We start from the raw sequence: 23,684 nt of genomic DNA on the forward strand, positions 1-23,684 counted from the left end.
GTTGATTCTGTCAAATGCGCCAGATGTTTTTACAACAGTCATTGGACTGGAAACCAGTAAGACTGCCATCCATGGGACCATGCCAAGAACTCAGGGGCTGATCCCCCAGCCATTACATAGCAAGTAACGATTTTGCGCATCGACTTCTATGGACAATTGGAGCCTGATGAGGACGATCAACGGCTGACCCGTAATGCCTGCCGTGGAACCTGGTCTATAGCACGGGTAATATTACAAGGTGCCTTCGGTGAGCAAATCGACTCCTCGTACAGTTGATAAGTACAGTGCGAATACGTCCGTCTCTTATGGCCCAAGCTCGCCCAAGCTCCTTTTTCTGATCAATTTTGCACGTGAAGGCGTGAAATTGAATCAGGCAAGGAACCAACGAATGAAGGCCTCTCTTCCAAACCTGGCAATAGTTGGCACGTGTCTAGCTACGCAAACGAGTAAGAAAAAAAAAAAAAAACAAAGAAAGAGACCAAACACAAGAAAAGAGGGAACAATTAAAGCACGACGCAGCAGTAGCAGTAGCAGCAGCCGCGCGCCTCTGGAGAATGCGCTGCGTTGCATGCCAGCCTTCGCGATGCAGAGATTGAGCGCCTCGTCCATGGCACTGGCGGGAGGCCGCGTCTCGCCGTCGTCTGTGCTGCTGATGAGGCCAATGACCATGACTACGACGACGATGGCGACTACAGCATGTTCTCATAATGCTCAACGTATTCTTTCCACCCTCTGTCGGCCGGCGAGCCGTTCACTACTGCCTGCTGTCTCCCAGAGTCTGTTGCTGCCACAGCGGTCGTTTTCCATCACGAGACCTTGGCTGTCGCTGGCGAAAAAGGAGCACAAGGGCGATGGGTATGTGGGCTTGCAATCTGTCCCCCCTTGTTTTTTTTTTTGCCTTTTTTTTGCCTCTTTTTTGCCCCTTTACTCGAACCAGCTCCATGGCGACAAAGCGCCCGACATGATTGATACAACGAACGACTGACTGACTAACATTTAATGGCCAAACTTTGTTCACTGCCCCCTGTCGCCACAGCCAAAGAGGGACGACCAAGCAACAGCCAAAAGTTGTCGGCGCTGCAGAGCCGCTGGCAGTAACGCCGGCATCAGGCAAGTCTGCGTTGGCGCGAGAGAACATTTACACGATCCCCAACATCTTGACGGCCTCGCGCCTGGTGATTGCGCCCTTTATCGGATACTGCATCGTGCACGACTATCATGCCACGGCCCTGGGCCTCTTTGCCTACGCCGGGGTCTCGGACCTGCTCGATGGCTGGATCGCACGGCGGTGGAATCAAGGCACCGTTGTCGGTACCATCATTGATCCGATGGCTGACAAGATGCTCATGATGATATTGACTGTTAGTCTGGCTGTCAAGGGTGCACTGCCGCGTGAGTTCTGTCCTGCCTTTTTTTTCTCCCTCCCACCCCCTCTCGCTCTCTTCCAGCCCACCCATTCCAGAGGGAGGGACAGATGTGAGTTGGTTAGATGAGTGCGCGCTAGTCCGCGCTCCAAGGCTGTGACAGGTGCTTTGCTTGTACTTTGACTCTATCAAACCTGCATGTCCCTTCTACAAGCTCGTAACGTCACACGCATCCCTCTCTTATGCTCGCCACTCCCAGATGTGTCCAGTTGAGAGTATCCACCGGCCTTCCCCTGCCTACTTATTTTTGTTGAATTCTCAAGGTCCGGACACTGACTCACATGTACTCGTTCGTAATCATACAGTCTGGCTTGTAACTCTCATCGTCGGCCGCGATGTTGGTCTAGCATGCTCAGCCATATACTACAGGTGGGTCTCCCTGCCGCCACCCAAGACCTTTATGCGATACTGGGACTTTTCGCTGCCCTCTGCCGAGGTGCGGCCGACAACAATCAGCAAATACAACACCTTTCTGCAGCTGGCTCTCATGGGGTTGACCACCACCGCCCCTGTGGTTCCGTATGACCTTGATGGGGCGCTGGCTGCCATGCAGTAAGTTCATTCTTGCATAAACAGCATTGTTTCCCAGTCTTAGTTTTTTTTCGTACCCACAAACCCCTTGGGCCGGCTCAGGGCGCATGTCAACTAGCTTATGCTTATCGGCATTATGAGTACCTGTCTGCCTGATCGGGATTTCGGCCTTTGACCCTTCCTGCACGTCTATGACTAACTGCTTGACCATCTTGGCTAGTTGGGTTGTGGCCGTCACGACAGTCTGGAGTGGCGCTAGCTATGTTTTCAGCAAGGACGCGGTGAAAATTCTGTCACAGGCAAAGGCTGTCGACAAGAAGCTGAAGTAGCTGCAAGTACAGGTGGCAAGGAGGGGGCGTGGGTGGGTTGATAATGCGCGAAAAAAATACGTACTTAATGATGAGACTGGATAGTCTAAAGTCTAAAGTGTATACTATTTTCACCCTATGGACACACGTGCTAGATTTACTTCTAATACGACAGCATGCAAGTATCCCAAAAGAGGGCAAGATACGTCATTGTGCCTTATAACTACACGCCCAGTGCTTTTTTTTCATCTTCGAAGCCTCTTCGTATTTAGCTGACTATTCCTACAACGATGCGCTGTGTTTCGTGATGGGTAGCAAAGACGTGACACGTTACTCCGGAGACAAAGCTTACCTTTGAGAGCTCGAATGATGGAGCGAACTGACTTGCTCATAGCTACCATTAGTCGAGCCGGCTAGCAAAAAAAAAAAAAAAAAAAAAAAAAAAAAAAAAGGAATCAAGGGTGATACCGCGGGCATTGCGCGGGCAGTATCAACACCGCATCGCATCAATACCCTCAACTGGCTCAAAAATGTTTCATTCATAAGCTTTATCCGTCTTTTTTTCAAATTCAGCAATCTCCAGGCACCAAAGCTTAAAAAAAGAAAAAAAAATTAAAAAAAAAATAGAAAAAGGAAGGAGGAACAAGAAGGGAGAGGTAGATTTTTTTTTTTTTTTTTCCAGAGCTGGACAAGGTTTGCCGGGCCGCAGCGAGATTCGATCCCAAATGGAGGGAGCGAGGGAGGGAGCGTAGAGGGAAACGGGAAAAATGGGAAATTCCACAGTCCAAATCTGTGACGAGGGGGTCGGGCATATGCAAAAGCGAAAAAAAAACAAAGAAAGAGAAAGCGGAAAAGGCCGTCGGCCCTGAAGAATTCTGGGTGCCTGATGCTGGCACCTCGAGGGCCAAAATCACAAAAAGGCATACAACTACGTCCATCCCACTCGCGCTCTTTAACAACGGGCTATCTATACATGTAAATCCATGTATAAGTATGAAAAATATGGTGTTACTTGGCAACAGCTACACACGATCTTCTTGTAGTGAGTGGAAGCTTCTATGGATGAGGCAGCAGCTGAGCCAACTGGTAGTGTAGTTTATATCACACTGTTCTCTACACTGCTCGGTGCCTTACAACAACAACATGATACTCCCAACAGATGCTGCTGCAGCGTTGTGAAAAATTTTCTTAGGCCCAGAATGGTCCGGCGGAACTTTTTTTTCTTTTTTTCTTTCTTTTATAGAGTTTAGCACCGTTTCCCCTCGTTTCGTTTCCTTCTGGGTGTAAACAATTGTCCGCCCCAAACTGACGACGGGATTATCGTCCGGTGTTTTTTTCAGTCATGACTCTTGTCCAATACCCTACAGTGTTAACAATCGCTGCGTCATCGATAGCCATAAAGAGCTAGCATTTCGTAGGATTACATGGTTTCTATAGGTACCTAGCTCTAAGCTCAGCATATACTATGTACAAATAATGGTCGTTACATGGTGTTACAATTGTCTCATGGGTCGTAATTATACACAACAAGCTCCGCCCCCCCCCCCACACACACACGCCCCCTTGAGCAGGGTGCAACCCTACTCACGTTTGATTTGAGGTTAACAAGAAGCCGGCCTCTAGCTTGCAAGACACGTGCGCCTGCTAGAGAGAACTGGCCTATCCCCCCATGGGAAATGCATCGTCGAACGCGACGACATCTTTCACTGGCCAGTCAATGCGACTGCTTTCGGACTTCTGCCCGTGGTTCCGCCTAAGGTACAGCAGCAGGTTGAAGGCCCCCGCAGGTGTCATGCCCTCCAACCTCTTGACCTGACCCATCGTCTCGGGTCTGATCGCCATTAGGGCCTGCCTCTCTGCGATGCTGATGCCCGAAACGGTGTCGTAGTCGATGTCGGGTGGCAGAATCAGCCCCTCGTCCCGCAAGGCCCGGTCGCGTATTCGCACGTCCTTCTCAACGTAGGGGGCATACGCCGCTTCCACGGCCACGCGCTCCCTTATTCTGCGCGGGTATTTGTGCAGATTTGGAAACTTCTTGGCGAGCACGCCGTTGTCCGAGGCAATGTCGACGCCACGTCGAACAATATCGAGCCCGTTGATGGGGCTACTGGAGGAGCGAACCGATTGAAAACCGTCGCGTTGCCAAGACTCGGCGCCCTGTGCGACTGAGGCCAACACTTCGGTCAATTCGGCTATTTGCTCACGCTCAGATTCAAAGCTTGCCCAGCGCGAGTCTGACACTACCCCCCAGGCGCGGCCGCGGGCTGTCAGCCTTGAGTCGGCGTTGTCGGCGCGGGTAGACATGCGGAACTCCGATCGTGAGGTGAACATGCGGTAGGGCTCCGAGACGCCCTTTGTGACCAGGTCATCAATCATGATGCCGATGTAGCCGTCGGCGCGAGTTAAAGTTGCTGCTGGCAGACCCATTGCGGCGCGCCCGGCGTTAATGCCCGCGACTATGCCCTGTCCTGCCGCTTCTTCGTAGCCGGTAGTGCCGTTGATCTGGCCAGCCAAAAACAAGCCCGAGATGGCTTTTGTCTCGAGTGATAATTTGAGTGATCTTGGATCCACGTAGTCGTATTCCACTCCGTAACCGGGTTGCAACATCTTCACGTTTTCCAACCCGACAATTGTCCGCAGGAGTTCTTCCTGGGCCGCGGCAGGGATAGTCATGGATAGGCCATTCGGGTAGATGACATCCGTATCGAAACCCTCCGGTTCAAGCCAGACTACATGCGAATCTCTTTGGGGGAAGCGAATTACCTTAGCCTCAAGAGACGGGCAGTACCTCGGCCCCTTAACCGTTTCTCGGATGTGTATCGTCTTGTCCAAGTTTGCGCGCACAACGTCGTGCGAGGCTTGGTTGGTGTATGTCATATGGCACAGCAGTTGATCCTTGACCGCGACGCTGTCGTTCATGAAGCTGAAGGGCATCGGCGGCTCATCGCCTCCATGTTCTTGAAGAATGCCAAAGTCGATGCTCTTTTTGTCCAGACGCGGTGGCGTCCCCGTCTTTAACCTCCCGAGCTGGAACCCAGCGTCTCTCAGAGATTTGCTCAGCCCAAACGTCGCAGCCTCGCCCATGCGACCTGACGGGAAGGCCTCGAGCCCAATGTGTATCTCCCCACCCAAGAATGTCCCCGTCGTGATGACGACCTGGTTTGTTCTGATCTCCTCCCCAGACGCAAGCCTCACGCCCTGGATCTTGCCCTTGGCGCCGGTACTCGGATCCGGATTCTCGCCGACGATGATGTCGTCGACGCTGTCGAGCACGACGTCGAGGTTCGGGTACGAGAGCAGTTCCTCCCTCATGTGCTTTTTGTAGAGCTCGCGGTCGATCTGGGCACGCGGGCCCCAGACGGCAGGGCCCTTTTTGCGATTCAGCACTTTGAACTGCACGCCGGCCTTGTCAACCACGCGCCCAGCCAAGCCGTCGAGTGCGTCGATCTCGCGGATCATGGTGCCCTTTCCGATGCCGCCGATGCTCGGGTTGCAGGAGCAGGTGCCGAGGTTGTCCATCTTTGGTGTTACTAGTGCCGTTCGCGCGCCGGCTCGGGCCGCCGCCACACAGGCTTCGGCTCCGGCATGTCCCCCACCGATGACGACGACGTCGAAAGATCTAGTTGCGAGATGGAGATATTTCAGGTTAGCGCGGGGTTTGACTAAAATGAGGTAAGCGGTTTCAGCAAACATAGGCTGTGTAGGTACCTACCTTGCGTTTTCCGAGACAGTCGCAAACGTTCGCCGTCGTCCTGCTCGAAAGGCTGCGCTGAGAATGAGCCGCCCCGGACGAACAATGCCCGCGGAAGTCCGCAAGCTGGGCGCCATCATTGTGCCCCAAGTATGAAAAAAAAGGCCACGCGCCGTTGCAGTGGTTTGTCAATAAACGATTGAGACCAAATTACTGAACTGGGCATACCAAGACTAACATTGGGTATAGGCAAAGACCCTGCTGCCCGCCTGGAACTTTTTGAAGGCTCTTATCGATTGCGTCTAGCGTGTCGAACCAATTGATGTAGTGGCGTTACCGTGTTTGCGTTCCTACGTATGTGTCAACCCTAACCCTGAAGTGGCCCTCTAATCCCCCCTTACAAGCCCTAGTGTAATGCCTGGCTGCACCGGTTCCTCTCAGGGTAGATACCTCTCCCATCTACCAATAAACACCACGTGAGTCTAAACATTACTGATGATCTCCTCATTTTTCATTATCGATTGACTTCGATTGACTATCAGGAGTGCGAGTGTCACACCCACCTAACCCTACCTACGCCCTATCTCCTTCCTCAACCGTCCTGCAGTGGTCGTTGGTGGTGGCTCTGGCCAAGACATGACAGCATCTTCCACCTCTTCCAGGAAACTGTCCGCATTATGTATTGTTGTCCCACCCAGGACCACCCTTACTCCGGGTGTCGAGGCGTTGATGCCTGCTACAGTCTTTGCCTCCTCGTACGTGGCACCACCGACCATGAACACAATTATATCCTGGGGCTTGTCTCTCGTGGTGGCACCTCCCTCTACAAAAGGGTACTGCTGATCTCGGAGCTTGCCCTTAATCAGATTCTGCAACGTCATCTCCAGTCTGGGCGAGTGCATAGTATAGACGTTGTCAACACCCTTCAACCCCTTGAAAGCCTTAGCACCTGAAAATATTCCCGTCGACTCGAAGATGTCCGTTATGCCGCCTGCGGCTTGGGACTGCGAGACCGAGTTCTGGTACTGGAGAACTTTGGTGACCAGGTCCGCCCTTCGCGGAGAGACACCGCCTGCTGCTACCAGTAGATCCACGAGCATCGGCAACGCGCTGGATGGATGTTTCTCATATCGTAGAGCATACAAGGCCACAAGACCGACCTTGTGGTCAGCCGTTACTGACGGGTTTTGTATAATTTTTTGCATATTCTATCGTCATTAGTTTTTGTGTCCCTCTGACAAGCCTGTGCGACATGACATCCTCTGTCGCAATATATGGGGGCTTTCTTACCTTGAGATCTGCTGCATGGTTGTCGTTGCAAGCCAAACTCTGCTCACACTCGCTCACTTCGAGTAGGTTCTCCTCGCCCACTCGCCTGCTTAGCTCCGACATCAGATGAACATGTTTGCTCACATTTCCCGATAGTTTTCGAAACTCGGGGTATTCCTCCACGAAGCGCTTCATGTCTGCGATGGACTCAAGCTGGACGTTGTTCTTGTGTTTTGTTTGGAACTGCTCAACGTAGTCCTTTACGTTGGATCCCAGATCGCCAAAGTTTAAGTACATGTTCTTTTTGAAAAACGGGTCCTGGTCTTGTGACAAGACGATTTCTCTCAAGTCAGGATTGGCATTGCCCACGTCGCTAAGATCTACTCGACCATTCTTGATACCGAGAAGCTGATGGACCATGGCTTGATATGTCCACTGGCTCAGAAGTGGTGTTATGGGATCATCGCGTCGATCAAGTATGAGCAGTATGGGCGAGGTATCGACCTTGCGAAAGTCAAAGAGCTGACTCTCTTGGGTCATGTGGTACCGTACCTCGGTGGCCAGTTTCTTGGTCATTAGGCTGCTCTTCTCGTACCTGATCAGGGGCTTTTTCTTCAAAGCCAATAGAACAGCCAGAATCCCTTCTGTGGCACGCTGCAGCGAGTCGGCGTTCCACATGTTGGGGTCGGTACTCCATAACCTATTCTGGGGCAGGCTGAGGTTGAGGGAAAAGAGGTCTGGGTTGATGACGATGAAGTCGGCAAAGTGCTCCTGGACGGCCTTGACAACTTCATGGTCATCCGCCTCGGCGAGTCGTTCAAGGGACGACTTCTTGACGACGTTGCTGAAGTACAGGTAGTATTCTCCGTACTTGGGTTCCCTCAGTTCGTCGATCAGGAACTGTATGGAATCCGGTGATGGGCGCACGAAGCAGTAGCAGCGCAGGTGGCGCATCTTTTCCCGGTTGACATTATCCAGACGGTCGGTCAGGTAGACCTCGTGGTTAAGCAAGGCCGACTGCGTGACAGCTGTTGATAGAATGGGGACGGTATCTCTGTCCAGTAGCAAGATCTTCATCTTTGCCGACTGCGTCCCCGTTGTACTATCACCAGTCGATATCATCTTGGTGATATACCCGGAGACGGCCTGAACGACATCCATCCTGAAGTAGGGTGGCCTGCCTCTTGGGCAGGCAATCCGTTACCCTGAGTTTGTTGCCAGGTGGAGGGCTACAACGCAAGGCTGGCAGAAACAAAACGCGACTTGTTTGCACCGCGTCGATTCCAGCAATTTGTTGATTGAGATTTGCCGGATGTGCTCCCTTCTGGTTCTGGGTCAAAAATTCGAGCGGTTGGCAATGTCTCTCGTTGCTTTGTTGCAGGGTACCCGGTGTTCGAATGAATCTGGCCTCACCGACAGCAAATGAATGTAATTCAAACGAAGCCAAAATTGCAGCGCAAACAGTCTCCAGACTTTGATTAATTTGGCTAGAGAGAACAATGAAGCTAATGCCTCGAGACCAAGCCTTTCAAGCCTTGGAGTTTCTCTCAACACCGATGAGGCCGTACCGTATTACTGGTCAAGTTATTATTGGAATGAACACAGACCCTATTGATACCGTGACGATGTTATGGAGCGCCGCCGCTCGCCGCCGGAAGGTGTGGCCGCATCAGCCTCCCGACAGACTGGCCCCACTGGCCGCGGGGAATGGATGTGGGGCTTCCAGGCTCGGGAGGTCACGTCACTGCGCCGACAAAACCTTGAGGGTCCCATACAAAAAGGTCATCGATATGACAGCTACTTTGCATATACCCAAACCACACACACTGGCTTGTGTCTTGCACATCCTCTCGTCGCAATTGTTGTCAACAATGTTGCTTGCGAGAAGTCGCAGCTATGACACCAGATTCCTGCCCTGTTCGGCCTGAACCAACGTGAGCTCTCTCCCATTGCAGCTGCGTCCCGGGCCAGGCTTTGGCGGAGAACATGTAGCACTGACATATGTCCAACACACTGCTTTGTGCGCAACTTTTTTTATTATAGACTATCCTTCACGCAAGGTCTAATTGTTGGACAGATATCAGTTGTCTTTTTGATTGCAGCCTTCATCAAGTTTTTTATTTTCGGCGATCCTCCCTCCGCAGAAGAGACGGCAAGCTTGCGCGCAAGCGAACGACGATCCCGCACACTAGCCCATAAAAAGTCACTGCTGAGCCTCAGAACATCGAATCAGCGGCCTGGCAGCCAGCAGCAGCAATCGGTGCTCAATAGGAAGAAATCCAGCATACTCCGATCCGGTCCGCCGTCCCTGACCATCGGCTCGATCCTCAACAAGACATACTACAGAGTTGAAAGCCACCAGCCCGAGAGCTTGGACTGGTTCAACGTGCTAGTGGCGCAGACAATCGCTCAGTTCCGCAGCGATGCCCAGCACGACGATGCTATCCTCACCTCCCTGACAAAGGCCCTCAATGGCACCAGCCGCCCTAGCTTCTTGGACGAGATCCGTGTCACCGAGCTCAGCCTGGGCGAGGACTTTCCCATATTCAGCAACTGCCGTATCATCCCAGTAGACGAGGATGGCCTTGACTTTGGGCCTGGGAAGGCCTTTGATGCAAACATGGCGACCCGCGACGGTGGCACCCTGCAGGCTCGCATGGATGTGGACCTGAGCGACATGATAACGCTTGCTCTCGAGACCAAGTTGCTTCTTAACTACCCCAAGAAGCTCACCGCTGTGCTACCCGTTGCCCTCGCTGTTTCAGTGGTGCGCTTCAGCGGCACGCTTGCTATATCATTCATCCCAAGTAACCCGAGCCAGTCCACGCCAACCAAGATGGTGTTCAACTTCCTCGACGATTACCGCCTGGATTTCTCCATCCGCAGTCTCGTCGGCAGCCGGTCGCGCCTCCAGGATGTGCCCAAGATCGCGCAGCTGGTCGAGTCGCGGCTTCACCGCTGGTTCGACGAGCGCTGCGTGGAGCCCAGGTTCCAGGAGATCCCGCTGCCTAGCATGTGGCCGCGCAAGAAGAACGCTCGGGGTGGCGACGATGCTATTGCTGACGTCGAACGTTCCATGAGCAAAGCCAAAGGCGCCGATGTTGCGCGGGACCTGAGGAGGGAGGTTTTGGTGGAGGCTGAGGCTCGCCAGGCCGCGCAGAGGGATTCCCTTAGATACAGAAGACCGCGTGCCGACGATGCTTTTCCTATGCCGGGATCACTGGCCGTGGATGATTGATGCTGCGAGTGACATGTCCACCTAGATGATCACCCCTATACATGAGATAAATGATTCAAGGGCAATAATTTTTATTTAACTGTATATTTGCGTTGTACTCCTGCATTTATAGAGCATTGCACAAAGTGCATGAGTGAATTCTACACAGAAATATCGAAGTAAAGGAAAACGTAATTTGAAATTACACCGACGGATGACCTTGTCTTGTTATAGAAATTTGTGGGAAAATATAACAGCTACGGATTTTGTGATGTAAAGATAGGACTCGCTCCAAGCAGTACGTGCGATCTATCCGACAGCATTAAGATTGCAAGTACATACCCACAATGCCATTTTACAAAAGTGCATTTCAGGAATTAAAATAAACCCGCTTCGGCATCTACCACTCCTCTTTTTTTTCTTCTTTTTTTCCCCTTCCCCCTTTTTTCCCTACTGAATCACAGCAAGCTCTAGGGGGCTCTTGGTAAGCAAAAAGATGTTCTGATAGAACAGCACGGCCCCGGTCACGAGCAGCAAGTAGTAGGCCACCGTGAGCCCCGTGGCCTTGGGCTTGCGCGTTTGTCCATCTTCGGCAAACTCGCCAGCGGCGGCCGATGGCTCCACGCGGCCCCAGAGACGGGGCAGGCCCATCGAGTTGCAAAAGGCGTGGATCAGGCACACGCTCAACAGGCTGCCGCCCCTGAGGAAGACAAAGGTGGCGTAGGCGCCGAACAGCGTCGTGAAGCAGAACTGGAAGACGGACCTCAGGGCGGCGGCGGCGACCGGCACCTGGGGATGCGAGATGCGGAATTCGTAAAAGTGGTTCATGTGGGCGAGCCCAAATATAATGGGCGTCAAGAAGATGGTCTTGGTGACCGAGGTCTTGGCCAGCAGCATCAGAGGGATACCGGCGGAGCGGAAGAGGATTTCCTCCGTCACGGGACCCTGTTCGAGACAGCGTTGGCTAGTGAGCACGTGATACAATACGCGAAGAGATGGGGATGAATGGACAGGTTCTTACAGCAACGATATTACGCCATGTTGTCCACTCGCCAAATAGTTCATAGACTGGAGTGAGGGCGATCCACTCGCGCCAACCGCGCTCGACCACAAAGTACTCGAACAGCGGCCCCAAGAAGAGAAGCATGGTCAAGACGAGAGATTTGGCGGTCTCGACAAAACCCACGGGCCAGTAGCCCATCATCCGCAAGGCACCCATCGGCGAAATCTGGCCATCCTTGGTGACGACGTAAAATGTGGCCAGAGAGCAGATCAGGCAGGATATCAGCACCGAGGTGATGCGGGCCCGGATTACGGACGGGGCATCACGGGATAGCTGGGCAGACGGCCTCGTGCGGGATGAGAGATAGAACGGCACCACGTAGACGAAAGTATAGAGGATCTAGTGGTCCCCTCATGGCACTCTGTGAGCATGGTATAGTACACATCCGGGAGTCCAACAATGGAAGGAACGAGTGTTGGATCGCATAGACACATCCAACAAAATAGTTGGCATACGGAAACATCACATGTAATAAAATGGACTGACTTACAAGGAGGAGGACGGCGGTACGGGTGGTGATCGGTGGTGGAGTCTCTACCGCTGTCACAGTTTCACGTCAGCAAGGCACGGGGATTTCCGACGAACTCAAAGTGTTGACAGGGTTGACAGCATCAAAACCTCTCTGGCCATGACAGAGGCAAAAACGCATCGCATATACTCACGCTTCTTGCCAATGAGCTTGTCGAGAATGCCTCGTACAGAAGGCATCGTTTGGTGGTTTGATGTGGGATTTTGTGGCGTCTGGCCCAGTCGATTGTGTGGGCTGTATTTGAAGAAGAAAAGTCCAGGTTCAGACTTTACTAAGGACTGGTGAACAACCTTGGAGAAATAACCCGAAAAGAGACTATTGATTGGATAACGGGACACCACGTAGAACAGGATTTTATCGGGCGCTTATGCTAAAGATTGACGGTAAAATAAAATAAAATTGACAGGCAAAGAATAAACGACAGAAAATAGGATCGGCCGTGCTGCGGCCCAAGACGCGGACGATTATGCAATGCTGTTTGGATGGAAGTGGCCTGGCAAGCCTGGTTGGATTGTACTCGGTAGCAAGGAGCCGCCTGGAGTCAAGGGAGTTCCCAACCTTGGCATCGATAAGAGTGGGATTTCTGTTCCCTTGAGTGTGGAAAATCAGTGGGAAATTACCATTTGAGACAGAATAAGATAAGTTAGGAATGGGGACACATAAACAAACAGCAAGGTCGCATTCGGAAGCATCTGTTGATTTTGTGTTGATTTGCAATCTTTTGCCCGTCAACATGTCAATGTCCAAGTCTACCGGACAGAAAGACCTTATGGTGGGGGAAACCATTTTGTGTTCACTGTCCAGAACTTCAGACCCCAAAAAGGACGGATTGGATGGATGGACCAGAGCCCCACACGAGGGTCGGGCCATTTTCAAAATGCGCCGGCCGGAATGCTCAAAGCCAATTTGAGGACCCATTCGCTGCTTGGGGTAACTTCTTCCGCCCGCCCACTCGCTTGCCTTTCCACGGAAGCTACCATGGCGATTAGGTTAGGTTGATTTCTGTACTTAGTTGAAAAATGTCTATTGACGGAAGGTTGTATTACGTAGAAACCCTACCCGCCCTGTATATGGTACGGTACACGTGTTTCTTGGTGCCCTGGCGCTAAAGATTGAATGGGCGGGCGTTTGTGTTCCTGGCGTAAAGATTTTAACAAGTCGTACCCATGTCCACAAGCTCGAACCTTAGGATAGGTATAGCTGCAAGCGCGCGACTACGTGGCATGCAAATAGTCTATTTCTAGACCAGAAGCTATGGGATTTTCCCTGGTCTACACCGACGTGAGCAAACGTTTCATACGGAATGACTGAGAAGGAAGGAAAAAAAAAGCAACGACATGAAAAAGACGAAATGCATGACAGTCGCCTCGTGTCAATCAAAATTAATTGATAACAAACTGGATTTTTGGAAGGCGCAGTCAAGTCCTCAACCAGTGATGATTACAGACATCTTGGTAACATCAGGGCCAGCATGATCGTCACACACTCACTACAAATCACATACGCAGTAGCAATCTTCTGTCTCCTTTTAAATGAACAGACAGGGGTGGAGCTGACACGAAAAACTCGCGACGCCGCGTCTCTGAATTGAGGTTGGCTGAGGTACTTTGCCCAATGGACACAGGTACAGGCAGTGGGTAACCTCCGCTCCCTTGTGGGCTCTGAGTTTGGGGGGAGTGGCCAGAGGCCAGAGCGGGATTCCACAAGGTGAATTCAAGAGGCGGCAGGGCGGCCAGGAAACAGAGGAGTTGTACTTCGTGCTTTGACTGGTACTTTTTACAGGGGGCGCAGCTTTTCTTGGTCTCGACTCTGGAGGGTCAAAAAAATCTTCCTTCCTCTTGCGGGGAGGCTGCAGGGGTTTTTACCTCCTTATGATAGTAGCGGAGGCATTATAGAGAGGAAAAAAGAAACTGGGCATCCGGGGCCTTATCATGCCGGATCGCCAATCGCCGATTCGACCCTTTATTGTGCGAGCATTGAATATCTACATAGGCGTCATGTATAAAATAAACTGTGAAGCGGTTATTGAAACCAACAGATATGCAATCAACACCTGGCACTAATGCATAGCTGCAGTGTGTCGTCTGCCAACAACCAGTAATTTTCGGGGTCTCGTGCGGCGTTGCTACTACTCATGTCCCAAATTTGGACCTGCAGTAGTAGAGTTCCTTTGCAGCTGTTATTGACGCAGGGAGATGGGGTCCGGGACGTGCGTCGCTATCCAGGATGGATCTTGGGTACTGAGCGGTGGTGATGATTGTCGACTTGCACAAAAAAATATTTTCTGTGTCGTTTGCTCTTTGCGGCATTTGATATTCAGAATCTCCACATTTAACATCCGAGAACCGACCTCTTTGATTATTACGACTTGTTAATTTTTTCGCCCAGGGTTCCACGGCTTCCACCGCCATTTGGTACATCGGTTGGCAGCTCGATGCGGAAGATGCATGGCACTGTCATAATGAAGCATCAAACAAAGTTCAAGGAAGCTGCTTGTAAGTTGTCCGTGCCTTTCGCAAAATAAACAAACAAAAAAGACTAGGTACCTAGGTAGACGTTGTGAGGGTTTTGACCGCCTACGGCTACCAGTATACAAATGGAAAGTAGGAAGGTATAAACTCTGTAGAGTGCGCAGATGTCTGCCTGGTTTTGTTCCATGCTATCTATGTTTGCTTCTAGCGCCCTGCACCACCTCATGGTCTGGCGCGCCGGTGGCTGCACTAGGAGCATTAGTAGCCCGCGGGCCGCAACCACGGCGCCCATGCATCGGGCTGTTGGGCGGTACTGTATTACCGTATAATACATTGCTGTAGATTCCAAAAACCGAGCCAGAATATTCCAAGAAATATACTTTGTAGATAATGTCACAGTGCAGCTCCCATCATGCAGGTTCATGTACTCGAAAAAACCGGATGCAACGATGAAATGACACGCGAGCAAATAAGATGACAGTTCCTTTCTCCATCTGAACCAACGAGGCGGTCAAAATGTCCTGGTTTTGGTCTGACTGGTTCGCGCTCTTGTGGCCCTGTCGCCCAGCCCTGGAGGTTCCTCCTGAGGTCTGCATGGCTTAAACAGCCGCATTGCTCTCGTCCAATGGATCGACCTAGTTCTTCGCTCAAGTTTCCGGTGGACAGACCCATACCAGATGATGTACCAAACGTTTTGGTGGGCTCTCCAATGGACACACCCTGGACAAAGTACAGCCGCGCTATTTGATGCGGCGCACCTTTTATCCTGTCGCCTCCTGCCTGCCACCTTCAGCTAAACCAGAATGAGACCGAGACAGGTACCTACAGAAAAAAAAGAGGAGGAGAGCGATCAGGGAAAAAGAGGAGCTCTCCCAGTTATTGTAATATGCAGCACCCCATCCCCAAGTCTCCTTTCGGACAGTTGCTTTCGTTTGTCAATTCTTCTTGTCTTGTTGAATGGTGCGCGCGTTGCTTGGATGGGAATCCCTAGTCTGACTTGACCAACCCACATACGTTGGCACGAGCAAAGGGTCATCTCATCGACCAAAACGCGCCAGTCGGTCGATATCATGCTAAAGCAGCATTTCCCCGGCAGCCGCACGTCCAAGTCGATATACCCTCCTCGCCGCTAATAAGGTCGACTCCCATACTTTGACCACCAAGCCCTTTAACTCTTCTTTGACTATCTTTAATCCCGTTTGGACTTTATGCTCCTACACGTCGCTCTCTTTTAGACCCAGTCGCACGCTCCCTACAGAATATTTCCATTTTCTTCTTCTTTTGTTTCTTTTCCCGTTGTTCATCTTTGCGCCTCATTTTTTCTTATCCTTGATTGCCACAAGAAACGTCACGACAACGCACCCTGGATTTAGTGTGTGGAAATTGGCTGTACTGTACTATCGATCTCTGGCGCCCACACGAACGAATAGCGAGAAACGATTTCTACGATCGCCGAATACCATCACCTGGCAATTATCCCCGCAAAAGCGCGGGTCAGCAACTGTTTTGTTTCTTTTCTGCGGTTGAAATACGGCTTCATAAAGACGAGATTACGAACGATAGCACGCAGCGAAAAGAGACGCCTTTTTTTTTTTTTTTTTTTTGTTCTCCCAGGACGGCAGTTGCCCTGGATTATTCTTAATGACAACGACGACCAACGAAACTCAAAACGGCCTTTCTGCGATACGAACAGCTACCTGTACGACGGAAAGCAGCAGTCCCTAGCAACAGGACAGCCTTAACGACGCATCATCGCCATTTATCATCTATTTGTTTTCGCATCAGAGAAAGGCACTGGCGATTCGGGACTGACCGATTTGGACTTCATTGGACCGTGCTAGCTGGCAAGTCTAGAACTTAGTCAGAGCTGGCGGAGCACCGGGAAATTCTTTGTCTTGCTGTGGGCTAGGCTTATCAAATCGAATCGAAATCGAATCGACGGCGAACATGGCTACAGTCTAAGCCTGTCATCATACTCATTTTCGTCCTGACCGCGCAAAGACCTCAAATCACGGGACCGCACTGCACGTGCCTGGTCCCGGCCGAGAGGTTCAACGGAAATGTCGGGGCCACCACCGCCACCAAAGGAGCACACCTCGCGGCGAACGTCTACCACCAGCAGCAACTCTCAATCAAACAGCAGCAGCCATGGCATTCGTATCGTCCCCTATACGCCACCAAAGATTGTTCCTGGTCAATCTGAAGGTTGGGGGGCAGGAAGGCGACGCACGTCGAGCCAATCGTCGATCGCATCATCCTCGCAGCATCAACAACAACAGCACCAGCTCCAGCACCAGCAGTTGTTCAACGAACGCCCGCAATCTCTATTGCTGCAGCGGGCGCAGGCACAGCCACAGCCACGCTACAGCTACCCACAAGTGCAAAAACCCGAACCCGCTTATTATCAAGGCTCTGGGGATGAAGGCGGGCGCAGCCAAGGAAACCCAGCAAAGCTCGTCTCGGCTAATCGATTGGCCGATACCAAAGGGGGTCTGGTTTCAGGCACGAAACCAGCCGCACCACCAAGCGAACCAGCAACCCCTCCACCAGCCCCTGGCACAGGGCCACCATTGCTTGGCCCCCGCGGCTCCAATTTCATTGCCCTTAATGCGCAATTACACGAACCGCAACCACCAGCGCGCCAATCCTCAAAGCGTCACCTGTCAGTGCCTGCCTCATCAAACTCGGTAGCATCTAGCAGCAGTGATGGCGCGACCGGTTCCTCACGCCCAAAGTCGCGGCGCCGCAACTTTGTCGCCATTCATTCCGACAAGACATTTACCCTAGTGCCCCTCGCCAAGACAGGCTTCTTTGACAGCCAGACCAACAGCACCACCAGCGGGCGCACCAGCGTCGGGAGCCATGGCCTGTCTTCGGACCCAGGGAGTCTCGGCAGCCGCAGCACTGTAACATCCCCACCGCTGTCCATGTCAACCGTCAGGTCCTCCGGCTCGCATGAAGGCCTGTCAGACGCTTTTTTCTCAGACGCTTTCAGTGACGATCGTCCTAATTCGCCAGCCAGTACTGCGGACACTATCCCTGAGCGGACCCATGACGCGAGCCCACCTTCACCCCCTGCCACTGCTGTTGCCCAATTAGATGATGATCTTATTGGCCCGCAATCTTCTTCACCCTGGAATTATCGGATGGTCGGCGGCTTGAGGAAAGTTCCCAGCACGCCTCACCCTACTCGCTTTCAACCATCTGATGATCGAGACTCGAGTTTATCGCCGCTACTCGAAGCATCTTCGACCCCAACCTCCGACCCCGAGAAGCAGGACGCTCCTCCAGTACGCTCCCTAATAACCAAAGAATCTTTTGCATCGGTCCAGACCACTTCTACCTTCTCCGACTCCGCCAACTACAAGGTCTATTCTCAGAGCTCTCCGCTACGGAACTCGACAGAGACATTGCCGCCGCCGTCCCCCGGTAGCCCTAACGTGCAGCTACTCGGCCAATCATCGCCCGTCAGCCCCTACGACAGCAGTCCTGTTCGCCCCCACGGCAGCTCAGGGAGTGAAGACAACTACGTGGTCCACGGCGAACCATCACCATCGCCCGCTGGGCCCCTCGTCGGGAGACCTCGACCCAAGTTCTCTCAAGAGAGCCTAGTTGTACCGCCCCTCCACCCGACGCGCAAAAAGTCCCAAGAAAAGTTTGGATACTACAAGCAGCGCTCGAGGGAAAACCTGCGTCGAGATCGACCGTCTTCTTCAAGGTCGACGCAGTCAATCTCGTCCGTCATCGCTTCGGACACTGCACGGACCCTTTTCGCCGGCGCAGCCTCCATACTCAAGTCTCATAGCGCTACCACAGGAGAAAAGTCAAGCAGTGCGTCGCGACTGCAACCAGATTCATGGGCGGTCTCACCACCAAGTCATTCGGGCTTCGGCAAAACGACACAATCCTTGACCGTCCCCATGATAGAACCACATCCACATCAATGGAGCTCCCAGCTGTCCACGGTTATGTCGGAGGACGAGGAGGGGAGCAGTCAAGGAGGCTCGAGGTCACTATCCAGATCGACACTGAGGCGCGGAGGTAGCATAAGTGGCAGTGGTACCGGCAGTGGTAATGCCAGCAGTGATGAGCGGAGGAACAGTACAGGATGGGCTAGCAGCACACACAGTCGACAGCTACTGAGCATATCTTCTTCGCTCGCTGCACAACTCGAGGAAAGCCGCTCACAGACGGATTCCTTGGAGCGACCAGCAGCGGCGTATGGACGTGGCAATGGGTACTACGGTGATCGAACCGTCCGAGAGCTGGACGAAGACGGCGAGGGCATCACAGATTTGCGCCAATTATCCAACCGCCCTTCGCGGTCTGGCCTGTCTGGCTTCTTCAGCAGTAGCGACTCTTCCCGAAACCTACATTCCTCTGCAAGCTCTCGGAGCTTCAACTCGTCTTCGGTTCCAGGATGGGCTAGAGTCTATTACGGGTCAGGCGAACGCAAACAGCTCAGTGCGCCATCAATATCTGAAATGTCTGAAGGAAGCCGACCCAACTCTGCCATGCGCGCTGATCCTGGAAGCCCGAACACCGACCACTTCCCGTTGAACCTATGGAGCCCCCGGAAGCGAGTCAACGAGGTACAGCCCGGCAGCGCTGAGCAGCGACCGTTTTCAGATACTGGAAGCATGGAGATCGAAAACGCGCCCCCCATGGATGACTGGCGCATCCGCCCTGGGTTGCGCAAAATGACGAGCAGCATATGGTCACCTCACTTGCGATACGACAGACGCGCCAGCAGGTTCAACGCGTGGGACCCACCTAGTATCAGCTGGAGCGCAGACAGCCATGTTCTGGGTAGGAGGAATGCACAGGTTGCCCTGTTTGTTCTGGGATTCATCTTTCCATTTGCGTGGATGATCGCGGCATTGCTCCCATTGCCCGCCGAGCCCCAGCTACAGATGTTGGAAGGCGACAACAGCCAAAGCGAACTTGGAATCCCAGACTCCCTCCGCCGCCGAGTAACCCCCGCCGACGATATCCGATACCAGAGTGCCAAATGGTGGCGCACGCTCAACAGATGTATGTCAGCCGTTGGGTTGATCATAATTGGCGTCGTCATTGGTCTGGTAGTCGTTGGTATTCGGCAGGGATGGTACCAACGCCCCTGAGTGTGACGCCTACAACGCTAAGCTAAGCTTTCGCCTACAAACACCGGCGAGCCGACGCACCGACGCTATTGATTGCTATATTTATAACTTCTACTACTTTTTCATTGGGTCATATTTACTACTTCTTTCTTAATGACTATTGCACGCAACGATATGCAGCGGCTTATTACGACCCCGTCGATCACACCTCGGCGTCTCTCCTACCGTCACCTACCTACCACGACACGAACGTCTTTCATAAAGCTCTCGATAGACTTCTCTTTACCCCATCTCCTTCACTTAGAATACCCTTTTTACCACCAATCAATCCGATCCTTGTCGTTGTCAATGACCGACGTCGGACTTTTACCTTCAAACCCTCCTGTATCATTATACACAGCATTATCTATCTGATTCACTGGACTGCTAGAGACCGGGCGGAAAACCATGTACAAACAAACATTATCGGAGTTTTCTACTTTTGATACCCCTGGTCAATTTTTTAAACTTTTTGTTCTTTCTTTGGGAATGCTGGCAAGAAGGGATTGGAACTTGTTGGATACGGCACTGTTTGATCATCGTCCCGTCATAATGGAGGCCGAGTCGGATCTAATCCGAAGGACAAGCGCACCACAAGCATGCTTTTGGACAAGGGTCAAAAGCGTTTGTGTCGCAAGCATGCAAAAACCGACTTTTGGCCCGATTATAGTAACTCTTTGTCAGTTACCAATCCTTCACAATCCCCATATATGTCTCATAATTCCTTTTTTCTTCTTTTTTCGGTTTTGGTTACACTCGCTCCTAAATGGGATAGGGTATGCGATTTTTGTGACAAATCGACAGGCGACAAAAGGACAAAAATTAGCTTAATTTCTTACATACCCTTGGAGGTAGTAGATTTACTTTAGTCTGAGGTGGGCTAGGACCAGCTGACTCTCTGCTTTTTTTTTTTTTGGTATTTTTCTTGGATTTTGCTGGTCCTTCACCCATTTTCTCAGTTTAAATGTCTAATGAATCATTCAACCCATAATCTGAGACGACCCTGCATCCTGGACAGTTTGACTGCACAGGGCAATCCAAAAACGGATGAAATGACGCGCAGGTGGCTTTTTTACCCGATAATTTCAGATATGCAGTTCAACGTAGGAGTCTGAATCCGCTGCTTCCTTTAGTCGAGGTTAGAAGAAGTGTGACGCGTGCACGACACCCTGTCGAGGATGTTCCCTCGCGTGTTAGAGATGAGAAAAGTGGGAAAAGAAAAAAAAAAAAGGGAGGAAGCAGGAAGGGGTTTGTTTCGGAAGAAGGTAAATTCGTTCTAATGGCTTATATAATTAGACGACTTCGAGAATCAGATATAGAGTTCACCCTTGGCGTGTTTTGGTTGCTGCATCCTTTACTAGCTTACCATATATCATCATGCCGCCGAATGCTCAATAGTTTTTGTCTAAATCGCGGGCCCCGAACATCGCATATTGAGGTGTTAGCCTAACATTCTACTGACTTAAACTCCACGCGGGCTACTAGTCTAGGTACAAGAAACAAGCTCTAGATATGAGAAGACTGATAAGGAAAAACTAAATGCCCTCGACACAGCCCACTGCCTAGCAGCTGACGCTAACGACACCTATTAATCGAGCATGGTCTAGATTGTAAATCATTTTGCCGGTGGCATCTTCACCGAGGATCTCCGGCGAGCGCGCATCTCGATCTCACTTCTAATCTCCGCAACCGCGTCGTCGACTTCACGCTCCGGGTCCCCACTTACACCCATGACCGGCATCCGGTTAACACTGTCTGTGCTGGACGTTCTCTGTAGGGACGCCCTGCCTTCTCCCTTGCCAGCGGCCTTGGCGTTCCTCTCTTCAATCTTCTTCCGAAGCATCTTCTTGCCGGGCGAGGCAAAGAATGCCATTCCTGCCGCGGTACCCACGATGGCGTAATAGTACACGCGTGACCAGACAAGGATTGAGGGGCCCAATCGCAGGAGCAGGAATGGCGTGGTCGCAAAGGTGAAGGTTAGTTGCGTAGCAAAGAATGAGACTATGTCGTAGAAGCGCTTGTTTGGTAGCGCCTTCTGCGTGGTGGGGTCCATGAAGAAGGGTCGGAAATAGCGGCGGCAGTCTGAGAGAGGTCAAGCACGGTCAGCAATCCACCTATACCTACATGCAAACATGTGCAGACAGAGGCAATGCTCCAAACATATCCAACTTACTCTTCGCCACGGTTTGGATAAAGCTGGCCAGCACAAAACTGAGGTAGTAGCCTGGGTAGAAACCGTGCCACACCGCGCTGGTAACAAACGTGGCCATGCTGGCGCGGAATCCGGGTTTTTTACCCCTGGGAGTTACCCTCAGATACACGTAGTTACGGAGCCACATGTTCGTCTTGATGTTCCAGTTCTCCAAGTATGCCCGAGTATTTTGTGCCAATTCAACCCCCAAAGGGTTTATGTTCTGCACCCGAGTCCACGAAACCTTGCCCGTGACGGGGTCGACGCCGTTGTAACCCAGCCCTGCAAGAATGCAGGAGCCTTCGCTGAGTGACCAGGCCCCGTAGTACTTGCAGCGGGCGGTGAAGTTGAACATGTGCAGGATGAAGATACGCCGCGGAAAAGAGTAGCGCATGTACTCGGGCCCAGTAAGGAAATCGGCGTAGTAATACGACGACAGGTTGAGGAAGGTCAAAATCCACGCCAAACCCGTCAGCATCTTGAGAATGGCCGGTGTGGCCGAGCGTGGAATCTTGCGCTTTTTGCGTGTGGGCGCCTTCTTGAGCGGGTCGGTGCTGGCAGGCACGTCGAACATGGAGGTATCGAGCCAGCGACGGTATTCGGCGTAGTCGAAGGCCGGGCCGATAAGCAAGCTCGGGAAGAACAAGACGTAGCCAGTATAGTCGAGGAGTGATGGTAACTCGCGGATCACGCGGTCGCGCTGGAAGGATGAAAGCTGATCATCGGGCAAGAGTCCGTCTGCTACGTTCCAGCAGAAGGCAGTAAGTTTCATGACCAGGACCATCTGGCAGCCCGTGATGTCCATCGCATCATTATTGCTCTCCGCAAGAAGCTGGCGATTCAGCTGGTTGGCCGACATGTGGCCCATCAGGAAGACGAATGCGATCCATGGCATATATGGGCTGCTACGCATGTACTTGGCAAGGGCGTAGGCGCCTGCGGAGGATATGAAGATTGTTCGGAGACCGTCCCATAGGTCAAAGAGGCCAACGAGGTAGAAAAGCGCAAAACTGTGTGGCGGAGAGCATAATGGTTAGCTCGTTTGTGGTAACAGCATAACTGCTCGGGGGCTCAGGAGAGTAAGCAAATGCACCCGCCATCTTCCTCACTTACCCTATGCTAACAAGGTTCTTGAGCTGAGGTTTGGAATCTGGCACCCGCTTGAGTAGTCCGGCAAGTGGATAGGATAGTAGAAACGAGCTGATGAGCTTCACTAGGAAAGGAATAATCGGACCAAAGTCAGCACAGACGCAAACATCGTCGCAATGCAAAGGAAGGGTCCAATGCGCCAGCGTGGCTTGGGGCGGAGAAGCTGCTCACAGTCATCGGGGGAAGACCCTATCTTGCCCGATATGTAGACGAACGCTGCGGCCAACAAGATGGGTATGATCAGTTTGACAAGAACATTCTACATTTATCCCATCGCGACACAGCACATACGCGTGTTGATAAATGGAAGCATCTTAACACTGGTTCAGCGTCCGCAAACCGCTGGCAGCGTCTTGCAGAACGGAACTGTGCAGGAAACTGATAGGAGGTTCAATGTAGAGAGCAATCTTTTTACTTCATTTTGGGTTATGCTCGCTGAAAATAGGTAGTTGTCTGGGTGTCAGGGTTTCCCCAAGACTAAGGTTTGAGTCTAAAGTGTTGGTGAATCGCAGTTGTGGTTGTCCACTTGCGCTGAAGATAACTTTTTTTCTCCCTGCGAACCACCGAGGTGGGCTCAACAGTCGCTTTTGCTGAGCTAGTTGTGGCCTCCTTGACGTCACCTGCTCCGGCTGTACTCCCTGTTGAACAAAAACGCTGCCCCTGACAAAGCCGAGGCACGAGCCCCTTTCCACGTGCTCAG

At 52.0% G+C, this 23,684-nt stretch overlaps 8 protein-coding genes across 8 annotated transcripts; 4 read left to right on the forward strand and 4 right to left on the reverse strand.

The window, feature by feature from the left end:
* Positions 1-403: 403 nt before the first annotated feature.
* Positions 404-2,464, forward strand: MGG_08851 (phosphatidyl synthase). Its single transcript, XM_003713824.1, has 4 exons — positions 404-855; positions 1,037-1,392; positions 1,730-1,976; positions 2,176-2,464. Exons 1-4 carry the CDS (start codon positions 569-571, stop codon positions 2,282-2,284), a joined length of 999 nt encoding a protein of 332 aa, XP_003713872.1. The 5' UTR covers positions 404-568; the 3' UTR covers positions 2,285-2,464.
* A 1,188-nt stretch (positions 2,465-3,652) lies between these two features.
* MGG_14754 (tRNA uridine 5-carboxymethylaminomethyl modification enzyme GidA) lies at positions 3,653-6,243 on the reverse strand. The gene is made up of 2 exons (XM_003713825.1): positions 5,976-6,243; positions 3,653-5,882 (listed from the first exon to the last, which is right to left on the reverse strand). The coding sequence occupies exons 1-2, from the start codon at positions 6,092-6,094 to the stop codon at positions 3,923-3,925; spliced, it is 2,079 nt and encodes a 692-aa protein (XP_003713873.1). The 5' UTR covers positions 6,095-6,243; the 3' UTR covers positions 3,653-3,922.
* Positions 6,244-6,446: 203 nt separating this feature from the next.
* Positions 6,447-8,847, reverse strand: MGG_14755 (vacuolar protein sorting-associated protein 45). Its single transcript, XM_003713826.1, has 2 exons — positions 7,245-8,847; positions 6,447-7,162 (listed from the first exon to the last, which is right to left on the reverse strand). Exons 1-2 carry the CDS (start codon positions 8,382-8,384, stop codon positions 6,524-6,526), a joined length of 1,779 nt encoding a protein of 592 aa, XP_003713874.1. The 5' UTR covers positions 8,385-8,847; the 3' UTR covers positions 6,447-6,523.
* Positions 8,848-8,995: 148 nt separating this feature from the next.
* On the forward strand, positions 8,996-10,683 carry MGG_08853 (maintenance-mitochondrial morphology protein 1). The gene is made up of 2 exons (XM_003713827.1): positions 8,996-9,157; positions 9,267-10,683. The coding sequence occupies exons 1-2, from the start codon at positions 9,120-9,122 to the stop codon at positions 10,459-10,461; spliced, it is 1,233 nt and encodes a 410-aa protein (XP_003713875.1). The 5' UTR covers positions 8,996-9,119; the 3' UTR covers positions 10,462-10,683.
* On the reverse strand, positions 10,522-12,821 carry MGG_08854 (CaaX protease). Its single transcript, XM_003713828.1, has 4 exons — positions 12,166-12,821; positions 11,994-12,043; positions 11,462-11,842; positions 10,522-11,385 (listed from the first exon to the last, which is right to left on the reverse strand). The coding sequence occupies exons 1-4, from the start codon at positions 12,209-12,211 to the stop codon at positions 10,891-10,893; spliced, it is 972 nt and encodes a 323-aa protein (XP_003713876.1). The 5' UTR covers positions 12,212-12,821; the 3' UTR covers positions 10,522-10,890.
* Positions 12,822-14,493: 1,672 nt separating this feature from the next.
* MGG_15597 (uncharacterized protein) lies at positions 14,494-14,832 on the forward strand (the record flags this gene model as incomplete). Its single annotated transcript, XM_003713829.1, has 3 exons — positions 14,494-14,527; positions 14,587-14,635; positions 14,712-14,832. The coding sequence occupies 3 exons, from the start codon at positions 14,494-14,496 to the stop codon at positions 14,830-14,832; spliced, it is 204 nt and encodes a 67-aa protein (XP_003713877.1).
* Positions 14,833-15,261: 429 nt separating this feature from the next.
* On the forward strand, positions 15,262-20,670 carry MGG_08855 (uncharacterized protein). The gene has a single exon (XM_003713830.1). It carries the CDS (start codon positions 16,564-16,566, stop codon positions 19,624-19,626), a length of 3,063 nt encoding a protein of 1,020 aa, XP_003713878.1. The 5' UTR covers positions 15,262-16,563; the 3' UTR covers positions 19,627-20,670.
* A 376-nt stretch (positions 20,671-21,046) lies between these two features.
* On the reverse strand, positions 21,047-23,552 carry MGG_08856 (membrane-bound O-acyltransferase domain-containing protein 1). Its single transcript, XM_003713831.1, has 5 exons — positions 23,276-23,552; positions 23,156-23,200; positions 22,949-23,048; positions 21,818-22,845; positions 21,047-21,726 (listed from the first exon to the last, which is right to left on the reverse strand). The coding sequence occupies exons 1-5, from the start codon at positions 23,295-23,297 to the stop codon at positions 21,260-21,262; spliced, it is 1,662 nt and encodes a 553-aa protein (XP_003713879.1). The 5' UTR covers positions 23,298-23,552; the 3' UTR covers positions 21,047-21,259.
* Between the last annotated feature and the right edge of the window lie 132 nt (positions 23,553-23,684).

This window comes from Pyricularia oryzae, chromosome 2 (assembly GCF_000002495.2).
Source record: "Pyricularia oryzae 70-15 chromosome 2, whole genome shotgun sequence".
In the NCBI taxonomy this organism is placed as follows: domain Eukaryota; kingdom Fungi; phylum Ascomycota; class Sordariomycetes; order Magnaporthales; family Pyriculariaceae; genus Pyricularia; species Pyricularia oryzae.

Excerpts from the sequence above, each read along its gene's own strand:
- MGG_08851 (XM_003713824.1), top strand. The coding sequence starts at position 569 with ATGCCAGCCTTCGCGATGCAGAGATTGAGCGCCTCGTCCATGGCACTG. Across the intron at positions 856-1,036 it reads AAGGAGCACAAGGGCGATGG|CCAAAGAGGGACGACCAAGC; the intron begins GTATGTGGGCTT and ends CTGTCGCCACAG. Across the intron at positions 1,977-2,175 it reads GGGGCGCTGGCTGCCATGCA|TTGGGTTGTGGCCGTCACGA; the intron begins GTAAGTTCATTC and ends CATCTTGGCTAG.
- MGG_14754 (XM_003713825.1), bottom strand. The coding sequence starts at position 6,094 with ATGATGGCGCCCAGCTTGCGGACTTCCGCGGGCATTGTTCGTCCGGGG. Across the intron at positions 5,883-5,975 it reads ACTGTCTCGGAAAACGCAAG|ATCTTTCGACGTCGTCGTCA; the intron begins GTAGGTACCTAC and ends TCTCGCAACTAG.
- MGG_14755 (XM_003713826.1), bottom strand. The coding sequence starts at position 8,384 with ATGGATGTCGTTCAGGCCGTCTCCGGGTATATCACCAAGATGATATCG. Across the intron at positions 7,163-7,244 it reads ACCATGCAGCAGATCTCAAG|AATATGCAAAAAATTATACA; the intron begins GTAAGAAAGCCC and ends TAATGACGATAG.
- MGG_08853 (XM_003713827.1), top strand. The coding sequence starts at position 9,120 with ATGACACCAGATTCCTGCCCTGTTCGGCCTGAACCAAC. Across the intron at positions 9,158-9,266 it reads CCTGTTCGGCCTGAACCAAC|ACTATCCTTCACGCAAGGTC; the intron begins GTGAGCTCTCTC and ends TTTTTATTATAG.
- MGG_08854 (XM_003713828.1), bottom strand. The coding sequence starts at position 12,211 with ATGCCTTCTGTACGAGGCATTCTCGACAAGCTCATTGGCAAGAAGC. Across the intron at positions 12,044-12,165 it reads CAAGCTCATTGGCAAGAAGC|CGGTAGAGACTCCACCACCG; the intron begins GTGAGTATATGC and ends AAACTGTGACAG. Across the intron at positions 11,386-11,461 it reads CATGGCGTAATATCGTTGCT|GGTCCCGTGACGGAGGAAAT; the intron begins GTAAGAACCTGT and ends TGTCTCGAACAG.
- MGG_08855 (XM_003713830.1), top strand. The coding sequence starts at position 16,564 with ATGTCGGGGCCACCACCGCCACCAAAGGAGCACACCTCGCGGCGAACG.
- MGG_08856 (XM_003713831.1), bottom strand. The coding sequence starts at position 23,297 with ATGCTTCCATTTATCAACACGC. Across the intron at positions 22,846-22,948 it reads AAGAACCTTGTTAGCATAGG|TTTTGCGCTTTTCTACCTCG; the intron begins GTAAGTGAGGAA and ends TCCGCCACACAG. Across the intron at positions 21,727-21,817 it reads TATCCAAACCGTGGCGAAGA|ACTGCCGCCGCTATTTCCGA; the intron begins GTAAGTTGGATA and ends GACCTCTCTCAG.